Source organism: Osmia bicornis, chromosome 4 (genome assembly GCF_907164935.1).
Source record: "Osmia bicornis bicornis chromosome 4, iOsmBic2.1, whole genome shotgun sequence".
Classification (NCBI taxonomy): Eukaryota; Metazoa; Arthropoda; class Insecta; order Hymenoptera; family Megachilidae; genus Osmia; species Osmia bicornis.
In genome coordinates this window covers 4,333,363-4,354,464 of record NC_060219.1, presented here as the reverse complement: position 1 = coordinate 4,354,464, position 21,102 = coordinate 4,333,363, and the positions used below count along the sequence as shown (strand labels likewise).

Sequence of the window (21,102 nt, the reverse complement as noted above, 5' to 3'; positions counted from 1 at the left end):
GAATAGCCATGAAAGGAAGAGAAAACGCGTGAGATCTCTGAAAAGGATAATTAGACACTCGTGGTACACAGAGAAATGAGAACTCTGTAAACTATCTGATGATTTATGAGTTTTAACACCAGAATATTTTTCGCGAAATTATCACTGTTAACAGATAATATCGTTTGATCAAAATGATTCAGAAACCGAGTGTAAAATTTTGCATACTCTTGCATGTTTTTCATTTTCAAGAAGTATTTATATAAATTTTGTAATGTTTAGTGGGCTTCTTTGAATTATCTATTATAATTATATATTTTTTGTATATTAACAAATAATAATAAATTCCCAATAAAAAATTTTATATACAAAATTTCCATGCGTATAAAAATTGCATTATTTTTAATCATTTATTTTTATCCTTAATGGGTTAAAATGAATAGCACCTTATATAACATCTGCAAATATTTTTAAGTATTTCCTCTTCAAATAAATTATTAGTACCTACAGTGATCCCATTTACCATATAAAATGTTAAAGTTACATGCAGTTGTAGAAGAAAATAGTATTTAATATAAAAAATAAATAATTTCTCACCCTCGGATTTCAATATCAAATCCTTCTCGTCAACAGCAATTCTAGGAAAACGATCTTCATGTTCCTCGATCTTAATCTGCACCTCAGTATCCTCTTCCATTTTATTCCCTTGTTCTTCTACCGTTATCCTTTTCCTTTCTTCAACTTCTTCCTTCGTATTCTCTTGTCTCAACGAATGAACACTTTGATCAACAAAATTCCTCGAAGTATCCTCGTTCTGCCGCGACGACTGTACGTTCTCTTTCTTTTTCTTCGAGAAAGCACGTTCCGCATTGCCGGAAGGTACAAATTGATCTACCTTAATCCCGTCAACGTTAACGGGGTTTTGGCACACATCCTGCGAGATTCTGGGCTCCTTCAATCGTACCCTGTTCTCCTTCGGATCCCTGATATTCGGAATAGTAATAAAATTGTACCTTTCCCTTTGATCGTGCAAACTTATTGGCTCCTCCTCCTCCTCCTCCTCTTCATCGTCTTCCTCCTCATCTCCTGACTCTTCATCGTCCCTTTGTTCTCTACCAGAAGCACAGATCCTGCCGATTCTGCTCCAAGATAGTCGAGTCACTTCGGACGGCTTCTCCGGAGCGAATATAACGTTGTCGACGTTGAACAGGACGTTCTTCCTTCTAGTTTCGACCACCTTCCCCCGCTTCAGAATGCTCTTCAACGTTTGTTTGGCTTCCTTCAACCGTCTCGGCGGCCGTTTCGGTGAAACCTTTGGTATGGGTATCCTGGTGACCGGCGGGATCTCCTCGTCGTCCGAGATCTCCCGTGGCTCGTTGAACACCCTGATTCGTTGGCCGCCGATCGCCGCCACCGCGCTCCTGTTCGGTATCCTCTCGATCGATTTTACCTTCGACGAATCGAAGAGACTCGAAAGCGGCCTGCTGTCCTCCTGCTCGAGAGCGTTGTCCGACAGATCATCGCTTAAATCGTCCTCGTCCTTGTGCTTCTTCAAGAGAAGATACGGATTCACATCGCACTCGAGGATGCTTCTTCTCGAATCACCGGCACTCGACGGTCTTTCCTTCCATACCTCGTCCTGGTTACTTTTTACCTCCGTTGATTTCACCAGCCCACGATCCGGCCAATCTCTGCCCTTGATCTTTTTCGGTATCCGCACCAGTCTGCCCGGCGTCGTGGAAGTCGATTGACCCCGCGATTGCTCCGTAGAAGGTGCCTCCTCTAGCCAATCGTCGCCGGTGGATGCACCAGTGAAGCTCGCTCGTGACTTTCGCGCCGTTTCCTCGTAGCTCGCCTCTTTGTCGAACCATTCGGACCTCGAGCAGGTACTCTCGATCGAGCTTTTCCGCTCCTTCGTGTTCCTTGCCACGCTCTGACTCCGAGAATCCCGTTGAGACAATGGCCGGTGCGGGGAAATACTGCGGGCTCGGGTCCTCGGCTCCATCAGACGGTTCCGACGCATCTGGTCGTAGGGATCGTCTATCGATGACTTCAGCACCCCTGTGGAGTTTTCATTTCGTTCATTAATTTACACTACATGTTTATTTGTCTCTTAGGTTGGGTGTCCTAGTACAGGGATATAAGAGAGTTTTATTAGTTTTTATGATAGATATGATTTTATGACAGAAAACTATTGCATAATTGCACTTATGACACGTCAATTTTAAGCACAAAGTTTGCCGAACACAACTACATAAATGCTCTGATAATATTCTTAATACAAAATTGGTAATTCTTCGTTGAAACGAACAATGTTGTTTAACAATTCTTGGCTGATCGATTGTTTGCTTCAACAAAGAATTAGCCATTTTGTATTAATAATACTAATAGGCTGTTTAAATATTCATATTTTTCAGTATTTGGTAAAGTATTATGATTTATACCTCCAAAGATGAGACATAACAACGAAAACACTTGTCACTGATACTGATACACGTGTAGTTATATAAAACAGCATTTTAAAGCGATGAAATTGCAGTTTCACCTGGAATACGTGTCGCCCGAGAAACTCACTTATGAACTCTCAGCGAATATATCCATTTAGAGCAGATTAACAGATGCTAACTGATCTAAAAGGCATGCGTGTTAATTACAAAATATATCTTTACGTAACTTACATCTCCTTTGAAGCATCAATAAAATACGAAGGACAAAGGATTATAAGAATTAAAAATTTTTAATTATTTACTAAGTTTTATAACTGCTATGCTTGAATTTTCACTTATCACCATCTTATAAAATAAATACATATTTCATATTTTTATGAATTTTTGCTAAAGGTAAGAGTGGCAATAATTGAAATTAAAATAATTAAAGTTTATCTATTATGAAAGGTACTTACCCGCGAGACTGGGCCTGGATCTCGAGGAAACCGACGGAAGTCGACATGTTCCTCCTAAAGGTACACCAGCCAATCGGTGACCACCGCACTTGCGGCAATTGCCGAACTTCCTGGTCGTTCCACTGAGAAATTCGGGACAGGAACATACTACCAGTACTGGTGCCCCCGGTGGTGGCGGTGGTGGTGGTGTCATGAATCGTGGTGGTGGCTCGTGACCAGCCCTCGAAGATCGAACCGTACCGTACAGCCATGGATCACCATAGATCATTTGACGGGATATCCCGCTACCGCCGCTTATCGTTCCCCACCCTTTTCCGGGATCATCGGTGCTCTGATTCTGCCTCGATAGACCCAATCTCACACTCCACGACTTTTTTCCTTTGCTCAGTGTGTCGTAATTCTGAAACAAATAAATATTTATCAATCATTATTTAAGCTTCGAAATCATTTACTTAATGACATCGTTAATATTCGGTGCAAGTACTTGTTGCGAATAATTAGCCGCTTGTTATCATCGTTCGAAAGGGAGAATGTGTACGTGAAGCTTTCGTTTTCGACAGGATATCCTCTTTTAGTAAACGAAATACTCAATGAGACGCACGTATTGTACCGCAACTCCAAATGTTGATGTTAAATTATACTCGTGCAAAGTGCATAAAAACAAGACATGCCAGTCTTCAAGGCAATCTAACAATGTCATTGGTCCGTGTTGAATTTACATGAAAATAAATTTTGATTCTAAAAATTATAGAACAGATCATTGAGAATTGTATTGGAGTATTGATTGCAAAGGTGAAAGAAGAGAGGAGGAATGAAAGAAAGAAAAAAGGAAGAAACAAGCAGGGGGAAAAAGAAAACGAAGGAACAACAGGTTTCAGGGAAAGTAAAGACGGTAGGAATCGTTCGAGATCGCATTTTAAATTTGTTTTCCCCTGGTGAAACTGCCACGAACGGGTTCGTTTTAGGGCTGGGTCTCGAATAAGAAGAGAAACCGAGGGAGGACAAAGACGTTTTCCCTTTCGCAAATAAAAGGACAAAAATTATTTCAAGCCTATGGTCGATCGTAAAAAAATCTATTTATAGAAAATCGTAAAAACGGGGATTGAAAAATATTTGAACTGGTCATCGCCTGGTTTTTCTGGTTTAAGAAACGTTCTTTTCAAATAAGACAGGAAATCTATCTCGTGAAAAGGTATACGAGTTTGCCAACAGGTTTTGTAGATGGAAAAATTTCATTTTTTATAAACAAAAGCACGTTTATATTTCAGCAATTAGCAAATTCGGATATTTTTATCTTTGTTTAGCAATTATTAGATTGCAATAGGGATGAAATCAAGTTCAAAAGAAATGTAAGAATCTTTGTAAGTTAATTTTAGTACAAAAGTTTCATTTTATGAGATTTAAGTATCGTTTGTAACAAGTAATTTTGCAAAAGCAGTAGAATTTTTCAAACGTGGAAAATAATTACTTTTTATAGAAATATAATTGCATTTATAAATATTAAAATGTATTTGATATTTGACAATTAAAGATTACATTTTTAATAATGAACAAGAATAAGAAATTTAAATATAGGGTTCAAGTTTTATCGTAAGTACATACAGAATACCGTACGATAATTAATTAACACAAGAGTTGTCTGGAAAGCGAAAGCTTAATGAAACCAGGAAACTCACAAAGCAGTAGTTGCTGTCTCTCGACTATTGTTTCTAGAGAATGAAAGAAAAGTATTAAGGTGGGATTTACGTGTACGCCGTGCGTGATCCAAGGTTATATACGATCTATGATCTTTCAAGAAAATATATAAAATTAGGCTTTTCCTTTTATAATTGTAGAAAATGAATGAGTGTAGTGGTAAGTGATAGTATGACTTAGAATTTTTGTTTTTAATTGAAGACTAGATTTATAATTATTAATTCAGTAGATCTCTTATAATTTTATCGTTCATTAAAATGTATGAAGGTTTTGAACGGAAATTACTGTAAGTAATGAAAGAGCTAAGAAATATTTTTATATTCCTCAATACGAGACTAACTATTATACTTTCAGGGTTTAATTCAAATTATGTTTTCTTTCATTTTCAGATGATTATATCTGCAATATATTAAAAATGTTTGATTTCATACAGTAAAGATAGTATTATAATTAGTTATAACTATTTCTAGTAAAATAATGGAAAAAGAATAAAATATTTGAATCACCACCTCTCTTAAAATATTACTTTAATTGCTTTAATATTTTCATTAAATAATTACCCAACTTAATCTATAATTAATGCTTCAGTAAAACTTCATTACAGAGCAAACTGTAATTAAATTACATAGTTTTATCCAGTTTTTTTTTCTGTAAATATGCAAACGAGCATTCATTATTAACTATGAAAAATAATACACAAGTATAAGTGAAATAACTTAATTATAACTTCAGAAGATCATCAATTATGATTTCCCCTGTTATCAAATTACACAACATTTTGTAGCTTTTTTTAAATATGCAAATTAGCACTCATTATATAGTAACTATAATTAACATGTGTATACAAGTATAAATGAAGTAACTTACTTACAACTTCAGTAGATCAGTAATTACAACTTCTTTTGTGATTCAATTAATTGTTAATTATGAAATGTATTGTAACTGTAATTAACTATTAATATGTTAAATGTTCTATAATTATAATTATTTCGATTGAGATTATTTCATTTTCTAATTTTACAAAATTCTAAACTCAACTATTAAAGTAATAACAGAAAACTATTTCGATTCGAACAGAGAAAATCATAGTTGACAATTTACGAGTAATGGTTTAATCGCAGAAAGAGAATGCTCATTCTTCGCAGTAACGAAATTCATCGTATCAATTTAACGGTGATTAAATTCTTATAAAACCCAAACACCTAGCACGCTTCTTACTTTCATAAGATCCCACGTGAAAAACGTTTCACATTTTCTCCTCGATGAGATCGAACAGAGGATCATTTCACATTTTTACTTTTATCTACGATACTTGCCTTAACGTATTCATGGAATTACAAGGGATCATCGAGGCAGCGCGAAGAACGTTTAATAACTATAATGAACGATTACGATAAATGACTTCCTCTATCCTTCGAGCCTGAAGGGAGTGTTCGTTTCCAGATTCGTCGAGGAATAATAAAAATCGTGTACTTCCTTTATGGCGATTTCCTCCCTGTGGGAAAAGGAGGTTATTCGTATTTCAGAAGCGGATATCGTATGATATGACATCACGAATGTCGGAAAATGGAGCAGATAGCTGGCCCGAAGGCAAACTTCGATACGCTTTACTTTCTCGACTCGACTTTCGTAAAAGTCTCGTGTTCCAGAAGCTCACGTAAGAGAAGCGGTCAGTACGTTCGTTTCAGAAACAACGAGAAAATCGACGTATAGAAACGGATTAAATAGTCGTGGAAACGTGTTCATATATATAGCAGGTGCTATATAGAACGGGCGTGGCCAGCAAAATTTCAGACTAACGGATACTGGTTTTAATCCAGTGACATTTTCGATGGATTTTTCCACTCGTGGTGAAATTTACTTACCGATTAAATATTAATACTTTCGCGACTAGTAATTTCCTCTTAATTTTCTTTTTTTAATTTGAAGATGGTTGCAATAAACTTGATCTTCTGCTAATGAAAATTAGAATATTCTTGCAATTAGTATGGGATTCAGGTGTTTTTCAAATGGCAAATTTTGAAATATGAAAGTCTGACACGATTTCATAACAGAAATGTATTGCAAAATGACATATATGATACATGAATTTTAAGCTGAAAGTTTGAAGAAAATAACTACATATATGCTTCGTTAACATTCTTAATACGAAATGACTGGATACGAGTTACAGCAAATAAAAACAAAAGTGTAATACGATTTCATAACATAAAAGTATCACTAAATAACACTTATGGTACATCAATTTAAAGCTCTTAGTTATACAAAAATTACTCTGTCCAAGCACCATTCTTTATATTCTTAGTACAAAATGGTTGGACGTCAATTGCAGCAAAATAATATCGTTTATCACGACGAGTTACCTTCTCCAATTAACAATCTAACATTTACAAATTATTTTATAAATTCTATTTAATAGTTTTACTTTAGAATATTACACGCTGAAGAATTTCTTTCACTTACATTTAGCTTTATACTTAATTCATTGCAATATAAATTAAGTTTCATGTCATTTAAATAATACACATCAATCATCTTCACTTTAGATGGTAAAATTGCATCGGAATTCACATTATAACATTACACTATCGTATGCATCGTGATAAACCAGTCACATTCTAAATATAGTAATTTCATCGTGATCAAGAAGAATATAACTGTTCGATAATCTCAGCTGGAAGAAGATTTCCTTGATTCGATCAGGAGAACACTTACCACGAAGAAGATTTCAAAATTCTTTAAGAGATACTATGCTTGGTGCTGGGATATAAAAAAATGAAAAACGGAAGTGGGCTTTTGAAATCGTGTTAAATGCAAAAGGAAACGAAAACAGTTGGTACAGGAAGAAGAGAGTGCCGGTTGTTGCGAAAAGGGAAAGAGAAAGATAGGACGGGTAAGAAAAAGAGAGAGGAATAAAAGATGCCCATCACTTGAGGTCATCTTGATCCGAGCCTTGGCCATCGAGGGAAAGTGGACTTCTGCCTTTTATGTCACACGTGGTCGACTTTTGATTCTTTCCATTCTCTTCGTCCTTTCGATAGACTCGATTTTGCTGCGGCACCGTTTCAACCATTTTATATTTCTATAAAATGTATTGTTTATTATTGAAGACCAAAGATTGATAAAAATGGATGATACAATACAAGTGACTACTATAACACTAGAACTATCGAGGTTTCATACACATTAATCTTTAAGTAGAAAATAATGTACTGAATAGATAAGGGATGAAACATAATTTATTATATAAGTGCTATTTTGAGTTACTTTTATGCCATGAAAGTTGTGTCAAAGGTTTTCACTTTACAATTAATGTCCATTGTTTATTGCAACCAACAAATAGTCACTTTATGTTAAAATTATTAACAGAATTTTTTTCTAGTTTTATTCTCCGAACGTTAAGCTTTAAATTGATATATCACAAGTGGCATTTTATGATACCTTTATGTCATCAATCACCATTTGATACACAATAGTTTAATACAAATCAAAGCTCCAACGCTCAATATTTATGTATTGGCAGACAGAATTATCAATATCGTTATTTTACATTTAGTGCTACATATGATCACTGTTAAGATTAATTACATCGGTAATTAGGTTTACCTTATTTGTTCACGTTCCTCGCGCAATGGATTAATAACAGACCCGGAATCAATGATGAACAACGACCGATAGGAAATTGTACGTTCGAATTCCAACATGATGCTTGAGAAGTTAGAAATTACCTAGTCAGCCTATGCGATTGGAAAAGTATAGTCTTACATCGAGAAATGTATGCACTACTTAACACTATCGTGTTATGTCGTTCTGCTTGCGACTATCGAGCAAAAAGAACGCTCCCATGGACTATATTTTATACGATTAAAAGTAACAACTGTATTAAGAAATTGTTATAATTTTAAGAATTTTCGTCTTTGCAAAATGCATTGTACGCAAAATACCATACTTTTATTAAATACTGAAAAATTACACATAAAAATGTTTTTAAATATCATTTGATAATTTATCGGAACAAAGTTTAATTGACCAAAAAATAATGAAACATTCGAGCCACGATTCTTCTTCCCAAGCTAATTAAACGCAAGTGTATCACGTTCTTAAAATTCCATAAAATGGATAATGATGCGACCGAGGATACTAATTTACGGATGCTAACGTGATAGCGGTCGTAAATTCCAATTACGAAGACGAAACACAGAACGTTCACTTTCAGGATCACTTTCAGGGATGAGAAAGAAAAATCAGGAGAACTAGGGTTATTCATTCTCTAACAATCGAGTTTATTAATTACTTAATGGCATACTATTTTAATGATATTGTAATGGGAATTTTAAAAAACCTTGATTGGATTTGAGAACATCGATGAAACCTCTATGTAGTTATTTTTTTTCAAACTTCGAGCTTTAGATTGATATAATTTTATGTCATGAAATTATATTAGACTTTTTTGCTAACGAAATAACATTAAAAATCATTGTTGATTTGGACTACGACGAAGAATAATGATCTCCAATGATGAACAGTTTTTCAATCCCTATTTTAAATCCTTTTTAAATCCTCTATATAATAAATTCTTTATAAGTTATCACCTTTCTATCAAATGTGACCAGCACGGTAGTAAGTGACTTACGTGCAACCGGTTTTGCGTTTGGCCCACATTGCTATGCCACACGATAGAACTTTCAAGATATGGCGTCCCAGAAGCATATACGCACTCTCTTCGCATTAAATCGAGAAAACACGGTTTTCTTGACGTTTCCTTTTTCCGTTCCATCGCGCATACCGAAAGAAATAGGCCCGCAAAATAGATAAATAAATATCCATAGGACACGCGATGGATAGACGAACGGGTTATCGTATGGGATCGCGTGCACTGATCTAATCGAGATCATTATCCGCATCCGGGTTTCGTGTCAATCAGTGAAAACATCACGGATCAGGATTATGAAAAAGATGAGGCTATGCATCCGGTGGTAAGGTAAACGTCGAAGAAGAAACAGGTCTCGGTTCGCGAATTGCTGTATCGTCTGAATACAGGTTCCAGAAGATTGTGTAACTATAGACTCGTGTTCGCATAGGGTATGATGCATCTATGGTGCATCCGCCGTGACCCCGGTTCATGCCCGTGCACCCGTGTCTACCTACGAGATCGGATCAGGATAATGCACATATTCACCTGTCTTCGATTGCGTACCACTTCTTTCTATCAAATATCGATCTTCTAATATTACTGATGATGATGACCAAAAATATCTTATCACGACAAGAGACAAATAATGGATTCAAAAGATATTTGCACATTAATCCCTCGGACGACGGACCAGGGAGAGAACCACAATTTTAATTCAATTTTATATTTCTTATTTGGTATGAAACATCCAGTAGAAACGTAAATTTTCTGTAATTATGCTTTAATTTCTTTGGCTTTAGTATGTTTAGCGCAATATCTAATTATGAAATGGTATATTAGTATTTAGTATAGCACTATATTATTTTAATTTATATTAGTATCATTAAATTCCTTTTATTTTCTTATTCTTCAACAGACTTACATTATCTGAAACTTGTAAGAACAATTATACTTCCAAATGAGTTAAGTGAAAGTGTATTGCATACATATATTCTGTTTAAACAAATGATTTTGTTTAAGAGCGAAACGTTTGCGCTTCAAGTAGCACCAAATTCTATCCGATTTCTATCTACTTCTGATACCTTTCTTCCGTTGCAGACATCGCGATCTTCGATTCGTTTGCTTTCTCTAGTCTGCGCAATATATTCAATTTGCAAAACGGTTCAATCAATAATTCAGACATTACTTATCGCCTCGTTCATTGACACTAAACTATACAATTATAATAGAAAAATATTTCACAGTTTATCGATTAATAAATTTAATTTTTTTTGCTTTTCATCGGTAATCATTGCAGACAGTTGTTATAATTTATTAGTAAAGATAAAGTACAACTTTCTTCACTTCCTTGCAACGTGTTACCATGCTTTCTAAACTTACTGCTATTTTCTTACCGTTAAATGCATTACAGTCAATTAGCACCGTTGAAATATGATTAAACTCTATCTTTATCGCTTTATTATTCCACTAAATGCTACTATTACTACCTGTTCCTGTCTACAACATCTTTTAACAAACTTATTTCATTTGAAATGCAGATTATCATTTGACTACCACTTTCAATTATTTTCAAATTATTAGAACATTACACAAAGAAAGAGTGCAGTTTCTTCTTTTTCATTAGACGGAATGTTTATTATACCAATTTCACTTAAGACTGTTATTTATGAGAGTACAATGCAACTCAAGAGTAAAGATAAAATTTATTATTTAAATATTTTTCAGGCTGCATATGTTTATTCGACTGTTTTTTATTTTATCCAATAAAAAGAGTTGATGTAATAAAAATAATTACCTAAATTTATTGGAAATAAATTGCTAATTGAAAAAGTTTTTCACAATTTTAGAATGCCACTCGAAATGTCAGTTTTTAAGGAAGCAACTTCACTAAATAATAAAATTCACTAACGATAAGTCAACTGTGTTAATCAACAGTATATATGTTTATGTAAGCTATAAATCTATAAATATCCAAAGAATTTCGTAAATCATCAACTCACGAAGTTGGTTGTATCACAACTTGCTTGCGTGTTTTTCTTCGAAGATCAAATCAGTCAACGTGTACGATTAATTACACCTGTTTTGCAACGATGACAACAAGGAAACTACAGAATCGAAGGGGAATAAAGACGAATGTTAAAACACTGGACACGTTTCATCCGACGATTTTAACGAAGGAACTGAGAGACAAGAGCAGTGTCCACCTGAGCACAACCCTTTCGCAGAAAACAGCAGGGTATTCGGTGTCACCGACGAGGTCAGGTTTTAAGGTAAAACCGGAGCCAGGTCTTTGTGAGAGAGCTGGACGAATAAAATCGCGTAGCATACGAATACTCTTACATCATCGGAAGAGCTGACTCGTCCTTGCTGACAAGTTTCGCGTTTCAACAGTTTCGATACAGAGTCATCTTAAAGAGTACTTCACTTAAGCACTGGTTGACTTTAAATTACTCTTACAACATTTTTGTTTGGACCCGTCTTTCTCAAATCGCAATCAATTGAATTTAATTTTAAATTATGCTATATTAACGCTAGAAATACCAAACCAGTCAAAATGACTGGTTTCAATTTTCTTATTTTAAATTATCAATTTTATCGATGTATTTTTGTTAAAATGTATGTTGGCTATTGCCAATTCATTCTTTATCTATTTAATTTTTTACATTATTTTCAACTTAAAAATAAGTGTGCATCAAACGTCGGTAGTTCTACTGTTTAATTTAACAGTAAGGTGCCCAAAAAATACTGACTGGTGTTGTTACGGTAAAAAGTATGGCAAATATGTATACTAAAAGTTCGAATAAAATACAGTTAGAAGAAAATTAGAGTTAATTACTGTACATGAAATGAAAGATCTTGTTGACCTACTATCGCATTTGCATTTTCTTCTATACATAGCCAAAGGAATCAGTAAGGAAAACTAAATGATATACGAGACGATCTATGGAAACTTACTTACATACTGATATTACATATACATATATGCATATATATATATATATGTATATGTTATACCGTTACGCAAGTGGCCGGTCACGAATTGTAATTATCAATCCGCCTGTGCGAACTTTCTCTGCACGGTTTTTATCAAAACGTATACAACGTCCTTAGCTCTCCTGTTCATAAATTCGTGTCACGATTATTTCGTGTTCAAACGTGAAACGCGATTCTTGATGGAGTTTACATAATTAATTGAATTAAATAAACGAATGATTATGCAAAACCGGGACAAATAGGTATCGTACCATTGCGATATCTTGTGAAATATAATAAAGTTTAAAAAATAAATACAAATTTTGTAAAAAAAATTAAATGTATCAGTTGCGGAAGTGGAGGTGTTTCAAGTACCATGATACTATTTTATAAAGAACAAAAAAATGCTTCGATTAATATATAATAAATTACAAATTCGAATAAATTTTTCAAAATGGAATTGCATATTTTTTTTATCGCACGAATACCCGAAGTATAACGATCAAATTATTAAGTAAGTAATAGTCGTAACGAGACATACCTTTCCTGGAGTGGGTGAGGCCGATGTTGAATTTAACCCCTGCTGTAAATGATACATCTTCGGGGTGAGCATAGATGAAGGTGAACCGAGGCTACCCGGGGCGACAGCCACGCTCGTCATGGTCATTTCCTACGACGAACCTAGTCCTCGGCTTCGAAGAAGCACCTGTCCGCGGCCTTCTGCGATCTTCGTAATTGTTCATCCTCGTACCGTGACCACTGAAACATGAAGTACACATAATGTAAGCAATATTTCCATTTCTTCTGTAACTTGATTACAGTCACTTACAAGCAATCGTCATTTATCTTTCAATTTTACACTTGTGGTTTATACTCACAGACAAACAAATAAAATCGTAGGTTTGAACATTCAAATCACAGTAGTTTGGATAGTAGATACATTCAATATTATTTCGCTATTTTAACTCTAAAAACCGTAACACAACTTTTTCATTTGAATTTCTATATATCATTAGTAACACGATATTCTAATATATTCGTTACTCAGATAACATAAAATAGTAGTAACTTGAGTGAATTAGCATTTCTTAGACGCTTTCTAGGTCCGCCCGAATGTCTCGTCTGGCGCGACGAAAATTGTGCAATTGCGATCTCCTGGCGAGAGCGAAATTACACGGTACCATTGTACAATGTCGTAATGCGATCGAAATGATTTCGCAACGAATCGTTGTTTCGGCATGATTTTATATACCCATGACAGAGGAAGCAAGAAAAAGATGTCGTTTTAGTTTTGCGTTTCTTTCATCGGTAAGGATAGTTTCCACAAATTTCACCGATTTCATGGGGGAAATCAGTGTGAAACGAAGGTATTCGGGTTTTTGGTTAATGTCTCTGATGAAATAAAGTATAGAACTGAAAAAAAAATTTTTCTCGGTTCCTTTGGAATTTGTTTTCAATTTGACAATCAAACAAAGTCAAATTGAAAAATTTGAACCCATTTTTGTATAATAAAATTAAAACGTTAAATGTAAATCTTTTTAAGATATGTTTATTGTATCATTATTTATATTTTAAGTTTTATGTTGTGTTTTTGCTGAAAAGCAGGTCATCGATTCTCCTTGCAAATTTTTTTTTCGTATTAATAAAACAAGCATGAAATTGGAACAAAGAGTGAATTAAGAAACCGTGGTGTATTTCGTAATTAAGGTAACTACGTTGAACCACCGAGATTAATGAAGTTAAGTGACTATGTTAATTCAGAATATACTTGATTCAGCTGCATCAATTATACTGTATGAATATATTAAATATTTGAGGATGAAATTAATGACATATATTCATTCAAAGTAAAAAAATTGATTTTGTAATTTTTATCACCTAACCAATTTTTTATTCAAAAAAACTAAATGCTAAATTCATGGAAAATTTAATACTTTATCATTGTTACAAAAAAAGAAGAAACCTTGCAAACTTACACTACCTATTTTTATAAGAACGAAAATATTATATTAAAAATATAGTTTGGAAAATAAACTCTGAAATTTCTAATGTGTCAGATTTTGAAAAGAAAATTTTGCATAAAAAATGAAATCTAGAATTTCTTATCTGCTAAATCTGTTTTTAAATTTACGCTATTAATTTTTATGATAAGAAGAAAAGATTATATTAAAATTTAGGTAAGAAAACGGATTTTGGAACTTCTAACGTGTCACATCCGGAAAGAAAGGCATAGAATTTGAAACCTGAACAATGTAGGTTGACACACCTCTTGTAAAGTCAACGGTGTAGTTCTACACCCAATACTGTTAGCTCACGTTGGTGAGATTCATTATGATGCATCAGCATGTCGCCGACTGATTTTTATTTAAGAATCATCGTGGCACGCATTTCAAACCGTTGATCTCATTGCTGATCCTTCTGCACATATGGATTTATCTTAGTGACCTTTATTTCATCTATGGAATTTATAAGATGAAATATTTAACTTAATTGAATTCAACGTAACTTATCATTCTTTTTCTAAATTGTAATTAACTTGCATAAAATTTACATTTTCATTTGTATTTTTATAACATTTCAACCATTATTCTGAAATATATATATATAGTTGTAATATATCATTTATTGATACAACTGTAGGTAATTTTTTATTATAACTATGTCGTTACTGAAAAATGAAAATAAATTAATCTATCGATGTCAAGATTTAAATACCATTATAACAGATATTAATAAAGACATTTTTATAGTTTTTTATAAACTTCTACAGATCAAAAGATTGACATTAATATTAATAAACAAAAATAAACAAGAAATTATGAGGATATCAATATTTTTATAAATTATCAAGGTAGAATTGAATTATTGTTGGATCCAAAGTAGAAGGTATTAAAGGAACAGTATTCTCATCAGAAGATTGTTTGCCAGCGGACAAAAGAAAAAGTAATAACCTCAACGAGACTTCATTTTTCGCGTGTATCCATTAAACCAAAGAGAACATGATCTCGTTAGTCGGTTAAGTTACCCGATAACGGTTCTCCAGAGAAACGGTTATCGACACGAAAAGACAGAGAAAACTGACAGGTGGAAAAAATGCTGCCATGACAGTCAGGTGAAAAAGTGAAAATAATTGGAACAAAGGATCCACGATAGAATAGAGAGAAAAAGTATTCTTCAAACTCATAAAATTTTCAAATTAAATTCAAATTAAAGAATCAAGGTGATAAAGTATCGTAATCAATAATTATATAAATGATATTTTACAAAGTTTTTGTAGTTTCAAATTAATAGTTGCTGCGACTGCTTTCATTACCGGAAATATTTAATGAGAAAGCAGTAGTACAAGTACAGGATATTCAACAGGTAGGTTGGCTTTTATAGGTCTAAAATTCCTGATTTACAGGAAACAAGACAGACATTGACATAAGTTTGAAAAATTTAACACATTTAAGAACCTCATTAGTTAATCCATAAAAAACACCATATTAAAAATATGGTTCAATCTTCGCCTATGAAAAACTAATTATCAACATTAAAATTGAAATATAAATATTTTAATGTATTTAAAATGAGCATAGTAATGCATTCAATAAACGCAATTAAATTAAATTAGTTCAATCAACTGTTTATACCGCAGCTTTGATAGTGCATGATAGTTCATGTTGCATGGGCAAACATTCTTAAACAGGAACGAACCACTTCTAACGTTTCAACGCAAGAACGATAGAAACCGCAATTGGCGAAAACTAATTTCCGTTTTAGCGGCTACGTCTACCGCATTTGCATATCGAAAAAGGGGTTGCGGTGGAGGCGTCTATCGATTTCGTAAGAAGCAGAGAAATCGGAGTCTGTTTCACGGCTCGCGTAGCCGAAACAGTTGAAGATGTTAAAACAATCAACAAAGATAAACCTGGGCCGATTCTGTAACCACAAATTCACCTTTCATTCGATGAGAAAAGGGAAAATATTGAGAGATCAACGTAACAGTTTACTTTTCCATTTCTTGTCAAACAGATTTCCTATTCTATATTTCAGTTCTCTGAAGATATACCTAATGCTTATTTTCCTGGTGGTTAATTTTATTTAAATTATTTATTACCAATTTAATTTCTTTCGTATATAAGACTTTCATATAATTAACATTTAATTGGACCGATCAGAATTAAATATATACATTGCGATGATTATGGTAATAATTAATAAAAGGAAATTATAATTTTGAATAATTTAAAAATAACAAATTGAAGTATATTAAAAAATTAGTTTGGTAATGCATATTATAATATGCTGTACTAGATACAGATATTCCTATTGAAACCACAGTGAAAATTGCCGTATGTGGTAAGACACATTATACTACGAGTTATTAACACATTAAATGCTGCAGTGAAAACAGCCGTATAGAGTAGCTATAGTACACTATACTTGTAATTATTCAGAACATGATAGTTTCATTTTTCATTCTAAATTTTCCATTGGCTGCCTCACCAAATTAATACACTTAATATTAATGCTATTAAGAATTTTTTAATTTGTTTCTATCAGTTATTTGACGATCCTCAAATCCCTTGGGGTGTTGAATTTGTTATTTAATTATTCTGAATGTTAATATTTTTATTTATAATGACCCTGCAATTAAAAGTCTACGTTTTTAACACTCTGTCACAGAAATGACTCATCTGCATTTAAATTAATATGCAAAATTTCACGCATTAAATGCAAAGCGATAGCGTCGAGAGACTTTTAAACTAAAATCACGTTATTTTACGATACTTTCACACGCTCGATAGTAATTATCATCATTTTAAATGCTCGTCGATCAAGTCTGCATACTTGCGTAAAAAATGTGTTTCTAGCACATCTTGCTCCACCGTGTTTCTCGAATTAATATTCTGAATCGACTCATGGGAGCATATTTTGAAAAAAATATAAATGAAGTGCTTAAAAACACCTGGGAACCTTAAAAAATCGAATCTTAAAAAAAGATATAATTTCAAATGATTCTAAATGATACCTAATCCAATAATTATTGAAAGTTAAAAATACGTGGAAGCCTTAAAAATTTGAAAATATATAACTGATTTTTGAAATTCAAAATATGCATCGATATGCAAATATCAAATGAGAATAAAAATTACTCTATTAGCGGTAGTGAAATCTCATCGAATATTACAAGAAAGTTTAATATTTTAACGAGGTTCACGGTTAAAGAAAGAAACGCAAGAACTTGGACGACAGGAGAAACCTTTCCGATAACCTTTCCTACCTCAACGATTGATCCGAGGTGTCAACATAATTTCGTTTTTCTCTCGCTTTTACCGCGGTACCGAAAGCACGTACAGAAAAGAAACGAACAAGTTTTCTTCGTGAAACTCAAGCCGTTCTCGTGTCTGCTCAAAGACACCTCCGAGCTGTTACGCGAACCTGGTTGACTTCCTTCTGCTCCCACCTGTCTGTACACACACCTGTGTATATCTTTTCCTGTGTGTATATTCTAAACTAGCTTCCAAGCAACGTGCACCTAAGTAGATGGACTTTCCTCGCTCCATGAAAGTAGATTCTCTTTGGGCGTAAGTCGTGTGTACGGTTCACAACTACATATTTAAAGGGAATGGTATAAATCGAAGTCGAAAAAGAGTTCAATACTTTGCAACACGCCTACCTTTCCTCGAAACTATTCCTTTATTAAAGTTTATTTGGAACAGTGATTTTATGCACGAATTCATATATATGTTAACATCCAATCAGTTTCTTCAATACACAGATCTTTATTTTATTTTCTTAGATATGATGGTCAGTTTGGAATAATGATTTAGATACCTTTTTTGATATTTTGTACTATCAACCATTCAGAATGGGAAAAATAGATTTTTTTGGTATTTAGTATTGTTATAACTGGGGCTAGAGAAAATGGATATTTGAAATAGATTTTATTATTTGTTATATTTTGTTAAACATTAACAAATTTCTTGTTAAATATCAAATGAATTTCATTAACTTCCTGGGAAATGATCACTAGACACTATGGGCGACTATAATCGTCCTACGTGAAATATTTGCATTTCGAAATAGCTTTAGAAATGGATACCTTATTGCAGATATAGTTTCACGAAAAGAATTGTTTTATTTACTACATTAGATAATTTATCATTATACAATTGACCATCATATTAGAAATTTAATTCTTAACATTTAACTAACTATGCCACATATTGGTAATTATGCACTATATTAAGAGTTAATTAACATAAATAAATGATACAGAAATGAATAATAAATAGTCTTTATTTCGAAGGAATTCGTAAAATGAAAGTGGTACTCGTTATAAAATACACTTTCCGCTGTAACACCACATTACACTATCGTTGTATTACGTTTCTAATGTATACGCAACACTGAGAGGCACGTTATTCTTTTCATAACTGAATAGAATACCAGGGACATTGCCATGGACATTCTCTGGTCAGATAAACGATACGGTACGGTTTGTAAAGCAATCGTGGAAAATTGTATGGTTAAACGTACGCAACTTTTGAATGATTGAATTCTGCCGATGAAGAAGAAAGTAGAATTCAATGATTTCTCCAGTTCAAGTACTACATATTGCATTAGAGGCACTGTTACATAAACGTGATGTTACAATCCCATTTAGACGTCGAAATTGTAAAATTTACAACACTGACTGAAAGAGAAAAGTAAATGTATTCATTGACGTGAGTAAGGCTATTTTTATGTTTTTATTGGAAAAATGATTATAATAATCCGTACTTCTTTTTTAGAAAAGTAGAAGAAAAGTATTAATAATTTTAGTACGTACATCATCAGGTGAATTTCATGAATTTAATTTGATTAAATAATTATGAAATGAAGACACTAATGAAGACTATGAAAACAAATTTATTTTTACAATGTCTAATAAAATTTACGAATGAAAATTCAAACTGTATTATTTTAAGAATTATGATTCAAATTTGCAAAATTTAAACCCTCCCAAAATTCCTCACATAAAACTAAACAACTGCAAAAAATTATCTTAGCAAATAATTTTTACACAGTAAATAAATTAAAATTGAATTTGTGTCATATATAAGACACCATATATTTTAAACCCATGGTAAAGGGTTAAAAAAAAATTAACAAATGTTATTTTTACTATGTACCTTCCAATTTCTAAAATAAGATAGAAGAATGCAAACACAGGTGTTTTTTTTCTATTTGAACAGATATGTACGTCCACAGGTGTCGATAAATTTCAATTTCGAAACAGTGCAGATGCACAAACAATTGATCGCATTTGAATTGAATTCCTCTTTCTCCTGCATCTATTCGACGGTCCCTATTGAACGTGCTGCCGTGTTATTTAATTATGTAAGTCCTCTTCTAACGTCCTGTACATACATGTTGAAAGGTGAAAAATTTCCTCTCAATCGAGCATACAATTTAAGCTAACCTACTCCCCACCTACAATGTAGGTAAACGGCTTTCTTCGCTTCAAGAAAGTAGCCTCACTTCGGGCGTGCATCGCGCAAACATTCTTTACGCAAGCTCGATCTCTCCTTTCTTCCCTTTCACAGCCACTTACGGCCATTCTTGCTATTTAAACGCATTTGCATACTTCCAAATAGGTCAGTCGAGGCTCGATAACCTGTGGGCAACGTTTATGGTGTTGAAACGCATACGTTTAACCCGTTGATCGACAAAAGCAAATTTGACTATGGTATCAGGGAACTACACATGAATTTGGGAAAGAAATTGTTATATTTACATTGGGATTAACATATATTCTATGGAAGATTAACTTTTTCTTATATTTTGTTTCACAAGCTTGAGAGAGACCCCTTCAATGAAAATTTGGAAATGTTGACAATGGACTCCTATGGAAATTCGAACATCACCCTTACATTAGTGAAGTAATTATTAGGAAAATATTATATTACTTTTGTTAAAAATAGCCTCATATTTAAAAATTATTCAATCAATTTTCATGTAGCAAAGATAAATTGATACATAAAGATTTTAACAGAATTTGTACAATCAGTCAACAGATAACAGTCACGTCTACACAGAGGTTAATGAAAGTAAACAATTATTGCATAATTCATTTTTGCCACCTATGGCTAGACTTTATGATAGAATATCAGCTATTTGTGTTCATTGAAATATCCATGTGTTTATTGCAAATGCAAAGCACGACGTAACGTAAAGCGAGACTTTGACGGTATTCGTAAACATTTACAAATAGTCGAACGCAAGATATGCAAACGAGATTCTCTCTAGTCAGTCGCGTTACGATGCTTATTAATACTAATCGCTTTTTATCACACGTGCAATCAGAAATTATTTTTAAACAATCAAATATTCTATTCACTTTTTTACAATTTTGTCACAAGTAGAATACAAATACTTTCTCTTTTAAATTGTATTAAAAACTTCAAATAAATTAAGCAACTGTTTTAAATCAAAAAACTAAATTATTAATTATTTTATAAAATTTTAAAGTTTTTTCCATATTTTTTTACAAATTTACTGTTGGATTGATGCATAGGTTTCTATTAAATAAAAAACGTATGTTAAAATATGCACTTTAAGAAAAAAAAACACATTAATATATCTAGGGACGATATATTGATTTCTTCTAGTACAGAATACAAATATTCTCTGTTTAATCATATCTGTTTCATTTTTATGAAAGTGAACGCACAAAAAACAATTTGAAGTTGAAAAAGGAACTGATAGTTTTAACGAGAAATGTGCAATTTCATGGTTCAAGGAAAACTAACGTTCCGGTTGAAACTATAAATCCTTTCTCTGAAGTCAGTTTTTGTTTACAAATTAAAAAAAAACTTGCGATTGGTGTTCAACTTTTGGTTCAATATACTAGATACAGTTTTGTGTAGACTCTATCGGGCAACTTTTCCTT

General features: G+C 33.0%; 1 protein-coding gene across 4 annotated transcripts in view; it reads right to left on the bottom strand.

Moving 5' to 3' along the window:
• LOC114880883 overlaps positions 1 to 21,102 on the bottom strand; it is a 47,499-nt gene that overhangs the window by 6,406 nt on the left and 19,991 nt on the right. For all 4 annotated transcript variants that reach the window (XM_029197353.2, XM_029197352.2, XM_046285377.1 and 1 more), the window contains exons 2-4: positions 12,724 to 12,941; positions 2,882 to 3,281; positions 577 to 2,040 (exon numbers count right to left, since the gene is read on the bottom strand). In XM_029197353.2, the coding sequence (XP_029053186.2) occupies positions 577 to 2,040; positions 2,882 to 3,281; positions 12,724 to 12,849 (1,990 nt within the window). In that variant the 5' untranslated portion in view covers positions 12,850 to 12,941. The remainder of the gene's footprint in view (positions 1 to 576; positions 2,041 to 2,881; positions 3,282 to 12,723; positions 12,942 to 21,102) is intronic.